The sequence below is a fragment of the Natator depressus genome, chromosome 10 (assembly GCF_965152275.1).
Source record: "Natator depressus isolate rNatDep1 chromosome 10, rNatDep2.hap1, whole genome shotgun sequence".
NCBI classification, from domain to species: domain Eukaryota; kingdom Metazoa; phylum Chordata; order Testudines; family Cheloniidae; genus Natator; species Natator depressus.
Genome location: NC_134243.1, coordinates 25,120,703 through 25,128,624, shown reverse-complemented (window position 1 = coordinate 25,128,624; position 7,922 = coordinate 25,120,703). Strand labels below are relative to the sequence as shown.

At 43.7% G+C, this 7,922-nt stretch overlaps 1 protein-coding gene across 1 annotated transcript in view; it reads left to right on the top strand.

The window, feature by feature from the left end:
* The first annotated feature begins 877 nt into the window (after positions 1 to 877).
* LOC141994649 (transmembrane protein 104-like) overlaps positions 878 to 7,922 on the top strand; it is a 78,744-nt gene continuing 71,699 nt past the window's right edge. Inside the window, exons 1-3 of the mRNA XM_074964880.1 lie at positions 878 to 910; positions 4,231 to 4,352; positions 7,288 to 7,375. Coding sequence (XP_074820981.1) covers positions 878 to 910; positions 4,231 to 4,352; positions 7,288 to 7,375 — 243 coding nt within the window. The remainder of the gene's footprint in view (positions 911 to 4,230; positions 4,353 to 7,287; positions 7,376 to 7,922) is intronic.

Sequence of the window (7,922 nt, the reverse complement as noted above, 5' to 3'; positions counted from 1 at the left end):
ACTGCTGACCATCTTCATGGACATGTGTGCAGTGAATGACCAGCTTGTTGACTTTCAGGTAGGTTGGACTTCAAAGGAAGAGTCTTCTCCTGATTATAGTAGTAATCAAGTGAGTCCCCCTTTCTTCCCTCTCTTCCCATCCAAATTTATTGACCTGTACTTCAGATGTGCTTCAAAAAGCTGGATTTACCTTCATCTCAAACAGGGCTTTGTCTACAGCCACCGCCATATCTGAATGTTTCAGAAGCCTCAGGGACTTTATCTTCACAACACACTTGTGAAACAGGGAAGTATTATTACCTCCGTTATACAGATGGGAACTGAGACCCAGAGGCCCAGATTTTAAAGGCGTTTAGGTGGTGTTGTGCTTAATGTTGCAATGCCTTAGGAACTGAAGTCTCATTTCAAAAGGTATTTAGGCACTCTGAGCCAAAATTCTATTGACAGTCAATGAGATTTAGGCACCTAAATACTTAAATCCATTTTGAAAATGAAACTTTAAAAATCTGGGTCAGAGATTAAGTGACTGATTAAGGTCTGTGGTAGTGCAAGAAACCTCCCCCACACACAACTTCTGAGTTCCGATCCTAATGTCTTAGCCACATGAAGATAGTATCTCTTGTGTTATTTATGCGGATAGGATTATTCTTTTCCTAGTTTTAATTCTCTGGTACCTCCTGTTTGAATTTTCCATTAGCTGCCATATAACTTGCAGTCTGCCCCAACAGAGTGCCACTTAACCAAGAGGCCTTGCTGTAGAATTTAGATCCAGCTTCCCACAGAGTAAATGGGACTTGGATAGTACATGGGGTATTTAATAAGATGAATGTCCCCATCATTTGACTTTGTTTCTTTACAGGACATGACCAAGAATTGAATGATGGGAGCGGAAAGTCAATATTCACTGATGGTAAAATGTTCTTTCAGAATGACTGTTTTACAGAACAGGTGGATGTAGCATCCTGGTCACAGCCCTGCCTGATTCCTGACCGGGATTTTGGAACAACCATAGAAGAGACTGATCTTTGCAATATCTGGAATGGATTCTTAGTTACCCCCAACAGATTCCAGGGCAAGATTTTGGGAATCTTGTTAAATAGCCAGTGGTGTGTGGCTGTTTGTGCACCGCAGGCATGACTGATTGATATAGTTTATAGTCATGTACCCCACCACTGACTCTCAGTGTTTTGATTCAAGTGATTCACAGTTAGTTGGGATCCCAGGACCTGCAAGGGGGCTATTGCAAGATGTCCTGGTAGGTCACTGACCTCCATGTTTTCTGAGCGTATAAGGCCTGATTCTCAATTACATGAAGTTCTCTTTATGCTGCAGGAGTGGTGTAAAGGGCCCATAGTGTGTAAGGCAAATCTACTGGCTGTTTTTTTAACCTCTGATGCTCAATCCAGCTCTTGGGAGAGGTTCTGTGCTGTACCTCTAAGATGTGCAGCATAGAATGTGCAGCCTGCCCAGGCGTTGTGGGGGCTAAGGTGGCTTTGAGCCCCCAGGGTCTAAGTTACGGCAGCCTCCATGGGCTGCCCCCTACAGGCTCCTGCACTGCCTGGAATCTCGGTTGGGCTGCACACAATGGCCCTGGCCCAAACATGCCCTTTCCATTCTCGGCCCTGGGCCAGGGCTTGTGGAGGGGTTCTTGGAAGCAGCCTCACAAGCTGTCTACCACACTGTCTGCAATGGAAGAATTCTTCTCTGGTGGGAGCTGTGGCTTTTAGGGCCCCTTTACACTGCCCCAGCCCTTTTACATGGTGTAAAGGATCCAGAGTGGGAGATGGGAATCTCGCCTCTTACATAAATGGTTGCATTGAGGCTGAGAAAACTGTGCAATAGGGCCGTTCTTTTAACAGACTCTCCCTCCCCTCTAATTTGGCCACCTAATAATCTTGGCAGTAATATTATTAAGGTAAGTGAGAAGGGGAACTAGGTGAACTTTTAGGAGCAGAACCATAAAATCTCAGTGCAGCAGAGTCAAGGAAAGGGGGAAACATGAATGGGAGCCAGGGAGAAGGAAAGAGTCCGAGAGCTAGGCCTGTATGATGGAAGTAGCCCCTGCACCATTTCGTAGATTTTAAGGCCAGGGTCAATCTCTGTAGTAGGGTTTATTATTTTAGGTTTTAACTGATGAATATGGATAAAGCACCCCAGATACAGCAACAAACACACACAAAGAAAAGAAATCAGTGTTTTATCCAATAAACACCAGAAATCGTTACTTTGTTCCTAAGATGCTTGTTGACACAGCAGTAATTGGACTAGGGGGTGGAGTAATGTCTAAAGTGCACTAATATGTTGCATGTTAATTGGTCCATGTGGACCCTCCTGGAATCCACTACACCTTGCAATGTTTTCTAGTGCACTTTATTCATTATGGTATATACTTCTGTAATAAGTAATATATATAATATATATGACTCATCACTGTATATACAAAGAGAGCCAGCCCAAATCCTGATTTTTTGGACTCCTACAGAAAACAAAAAATTGCTAACCCCCTCCCCCCAAAAAAACCTCCCTGGAAAAATTAAATTAGTAAACACTGAAAAACAGAAGCCTTATCTCTAATATAGTCAGAACTGCTTTGTGTCTAATTCAGCCTTTTAAAATCTTTGTGCCCGAGTCTTGTTTCACATGAGTTCTACACTGGTGTGTCTCCATTGACTACAATAAAAGTTACTCCTGATTTTTGCTCTCATGAGTGGGAGGAGAAACAGCCTCTCCCCCCTTTTTAAACAAACTGCATATTTTTGTTTCTTTCTGGTGAGGAGATAAGAAGCAGAAAATCATAGCTGGGGTTTTCATCTCAGGTGGAGTTTTCAAGGCTGGACAATTTAAAACAAACAAACAAAAGCCAACAATAATAAAACCCAACAAAAATAATTTGTCCTTTGAGTTGTGAACTGAGCCAATCTGATATAGAATCACTGAGAGAATAAAAGCCCACAATATCATTTTCAGAGAAAGATATTTCAGGAGCTAGTGGCTCTATAAATAATGAGTTATATTGGTGATGCTGAGATTTTGTCTGGGAGTGTGGCAAGGGAGGGGAGAGCAGGCAGAGAAGAGCTATCTGGGAGTGAATGAGTTCAATGAACCATACAGTACATGATCTCCTTCTGGTAGTGTGTCCCCAGCTGAGAGAAAAAGCATAAGATGATCTGAGCCATTTCCGGTTTGCTACAGGAGTTTACTTCAGCTAGAAACTAGTCATGAAGGCATAAATTAAATCAGCTCCCTGTGGGACTAGACTTGTCAAGGTCTTTCTATAGTGGTGACTCAAGACTTTTGTGAAGCCACTTCTGAGAGAGGCTTTGCAGAAATCAGTGAGCACCAATCAATTGCTGAGGATGAAATTCACCTCTGTGCAGAGGGGCTGCAAGAGGGCTCTGAACCACGCAAATCCCAATTTGAGGGCTTACACAGGGAGCAAGTAGTGAGTAGGCCTTGACTTGGTTCTCTGCATAAGGGAACATTTCTCCCATGGGAATAGATCGTGCCCTGAACAGGAAGTGTGTGGAAGAGGAAGAGCTCCAGATGTGTAGCATCCACCCTCCTACCAACCCCCAACCCATTCCCGATGAGGTGTGGAGCTGGTGGTTACCGCTACTGTCCATCTTGTCATGCACGGAAATGCCCGTGTGGAATGAGCATGTAAAACAATGATCGTGTCAGCATTACGTTAGTTCTTCCACCAGCTGAGTGAGAGCTCTCTGGGGTTGAAGGCAAGCGGAGAGCTCACGGGATGTTGCTATGTAGGCTGAGGTGGGTGAGGAGACCAGTGGAAAGGTCCAAGACCTCTGTGAGGACCCCAAGATCCATGAACTTAGATAGTCAAACTGCTTTACATAGTATACATGATCCCTGTGCCATACCATGCATGGCAATTTGCAGATTCCTGGTCATGCTGTGGAAACTTTCTGTGTAGAGGCTGATCTGGTCTCACCTATTCTTTGCCTATGGCACATAATAATTTAGTACCCTGTAATATTTTGGTCTAATTTCAGTTGCTAGGGTTAGCATGCGGGTGCTGGGTGGTGTTGGTGGGCTGCAATACACAGGAAGTCAGACTGCATGTTCTGGTAGGCCCTTGTGGCCTTAAATTCTACGACTCTGTGGCCCAGTGTTCCGGTGGTTTTTCACCAGGATCTCCCCTTCCCCCAGCCCCCCTCCTCCCCCTCAGGCATTCTCTGCTCGCTCTTACTCCCGTCTCTTTTACTCTAGGTGGGCATGATGTATGTATTTAACTCAATGTTCGGAATTGGAATCTTAGCCCTGCCCAAAGCCTTTGCTGATGCAGGCTGGCTGGCCAGCAGTGTTATCTTGGCACTTGCCATGGTGATGAGGTAAACTATAGAGAAACACCTTTTTACATGGTCTCTCCTTCCTATCCTGGGGTTTAGCTGGGATCCAGGCCTACTTTCCAACTCTTCTAACATTGCTGTGTGGCATGAAGCGGTGCTGATAAAAATGTATATGAACAATTCTGTAATTGTGAGATTCCTTTTTCAGGTTGCAAGCTCTTTGGAGCGGGGATCATTACCTCTTCTGTGTTTGTACAGCACCTAGTGCAGCCAGGCCTGATCCTGATTGGAACTTTTGGTCACTAATGTAATAGAAATACTAAACCAGAATGATTTTTTTTCTACTTAAAGTTTCTTAGGTAAAACATGGCCTCAGACACTGCATACACACTGTGTGTGTGTGTGTGTGTGTGTATAGATATATAGACATTGCATAGACGCATACTCACATGCAGTGCTATGTTTGCACATGCAGACTGGCTTCTGCTGTGTCTGTCTCCCTGAGCTGCGTGCTCAAGTGCTTATTTGGGTGCCTGGGCAAAGTGTGTTTGTGAGGCTGTTTTGAGATTGTTCTGGTCATGTGGTGTTAAGAGTTCACTTGTCCAGTTTAAAATTACTCTAGGGAAGGAAAATGGAAAGACTTCTAAGATTAAAATACCCGCACAGGCACATGGATTTGACAAGTAGCATCTGGTCTTTGCACTGTCATGTGAGAAATGGGACAAAATCCTGAGTCCCGAGACTATAGACTGACCAAAGCTATTGACAAAGGTCCTGCTCTGACTGCCCGCCTGGTGAAGAAGCAGTATTGCTGTCCCTTCAGAATGCTGAAGTACAGGATTATTATTACTAGTGCTGTTTATTATCTGCCAGCACCCCCCGGTAGTAAGCAGTGTGCAAACAGAACAGAGTTAATGTGTTTATAAACTTATTACAAAGAGCTTCCAATCTCTCTAAGGTAGGTATACTGTCCTGTCTGAGTGCCTCACAGTCTTTAATGTATTTATCCTCACAACACCCTTGGAAGGCAGGGCTGTGATCCCCATTTTACAGAGGGAAACTGAGGCACAGAGTCTAAGTGACTTGCCCAATGTCACACAGGATGTCTGTGGCATGGCAGGAAAATGAACCAAGGTTTCCTGCATCCCAGGCTAGGACCCTAACTACGGGGCAATTCTTCCTCTCCTAGGTAAGAACAGCATCTTTTTAACAGGCCTATTGTCAGCATTACAATGGGTGGAAGGGCATTTATTACAGAAAGATGGTGTCTGTTCCATGAATTGTTTTCCAGCTGTTATCTCAGAGAACGCTTGGGTTTTTTAATTGGAGAGGAGGACTAGGACTGTCAAGCCACTGGCTTTGTAAATAAGCCAAGCTGTAAAAATAAAATTGAAAAGAATACTATGCTTTGGCCATGGCTAGAATTTTTTGTTCAGGCTTCTAGGCTTTATTTGTAAAGCTCATGTTAGGATCCTTCTGATCTCCAAGTAAATTTTGCATAAACATAATTAGTGACATAATCACCTTGTCATGTGTTCTAAGCAGCATGTATCGTGGAGAAACAAGAACTGCTCTTTTCAAGCTTTCGACAAAAATAGATGGAGATTGACATTAGATCTCAGATCTGAGGCTTAGGTATCTAGATCAAAAAGGAATTTCTGGTCCTCCTATGCACTTGAACCTCAGTGTTTAAAAAAAAAAAAACCCTTAAACCCTACTGCCATCTAGAGGTGTAAATGGGAGAAAACAGACCCACATACAGCAAAAGCCCAACAGCTTCAGAATTTGCCAGGCTAATTTCCAGAGGTGTTTAAAAGTGCGTGACTGAATGCAGTTCAGGAAGTGTGTATTCACTCATCCCATTCCAGGTCATACTATAGTAGTCAGGCTATGAGAACGGAACAACATTTTCTGTTCTTACAATATTTTATTCCGTGGAGGATTCAGTTCCCTGCTTTGCCACTCACTAGCTGTGTGATCATGAGGAAGTCACTTTCCTTCTTCTGTGCCTTCCTTACTCCACTCTGTCTTGTCTGTTTATAGCACAGACTCTTTGGGTTATGAGTGGTCTCTTGCTTTGTGTGTGTGCACAGCACCTAGCACAATGAGGCCCTGAATCTCATTTGGGGCCTGTAGACGCTATTGTAATGCAAACGAAAGAACTATGAGGCTTGATGTATCTTGTGCGATATACTAGTTGAGACCATTGGAAATGACTTGTGCAGCCACAGGCTATGGTCTGTGCATGCAGCAAGTATGAGTCTCAGCACCCTGTGCGTCTGCACAAATAGACGCAAAATGGCTGCTCAGCAGCAACATGGATGTGCCCACGTGCCTCACTGTATAAAACATGCTTTGCTCCACACACATGCTGCATAGTCCTTTCACCAGTGATCTTTATTACAAACTTGGGCTCAACGGAAACATTTAGACTAGACATGAGCTAAAGCCAGAACCTCCAGTCTGATCCCATTTGAGTTTCAGGGTGTGTAGTTGGGGAAAAAGAAAGGTAGGTTGAGGTTAAACTCCCTGGGTTCTAACCTGCCCTAATGGGTTTGGTTCCAAATCAGGGCTATAACAGGAAGAGGGCCTCTTTTCTACTCCCAGTTCAGATTCAGCTGACATTTCACAAAAAATAGCTCAAGGGATTTCAGTGGGTCAAATCCAAATGTTGGGCCTGTTTCTTCTCTCATTTACACTCGACTAAAATAAAGACTAACTCCACTGACAACAATGGAGTTGCACTCACTTAATGAGAAGAATGAGGTCCTTAAAATCCAGCCACAATTTTACCTGGAGCCCAAATTCCAGGCTAAATTAATTCAGATCCAGATCTAAACTTCTCCTCATTGTCCCATCTCACTTAAAAGTCTGAGTGAGATGAATGACTTGTCAGGGCTATTTTTGCAGTAACTTGTTATGAATGAAGCAAGCACGCAATCTTCCAGAATCAATGTCTCTTGTATTTCTCCCCTAGTTACATAACTGTGACCTTCCTGATTGAAGTAATGTCCTCTGCAAATGCAAGAGTTGTTTGGGACAGGAATAATGACTGCCACAAAGAGGTGAATCTCTTTGCTTTTTTACAGTTTTTAAGTATTTTTCCTGAGATTAAATTAGTGTCCCTCTCCATTTGTGATATAAGCAGTGGTGCTCAAGTGAGTAACCTCCCGGTTTAAGCAGGAATGGGGACAGGGCCTTTTAAGGAAGGTTCTTTGACTCTGGACCTTTGCTTCCCTGCCTCTGTCTGTCGGTGTCCAGATTTGTTGACCTTCGGGCTCTACTGCAAATGTGATTTTAAAAATTTTAGTTAAAAATTGTCATAGAAACACTCTCCATTTCTTTGATCAGCTGTACCCAGGACAGATTCCCAAAGGTAGTGGTTACTTCCCTGGAACTCAATTCAAGAGATCTGGGCTCTTCTCCAGACTGTGTGACCTCAGGCATGTCACATCCTCCCTCTGACCTCAATTCCCCACCTGTACAGTGGGGCTGATAACACTTCTTTTCTCCCATCCTTTGTCTTGTCTATCTAGATCATAAACTCTTGGGGGCAAGAACTGTTACTTGCTATGTTTGTACAGTGCCTGCCTTAGGTGCTGGTGTAATGCA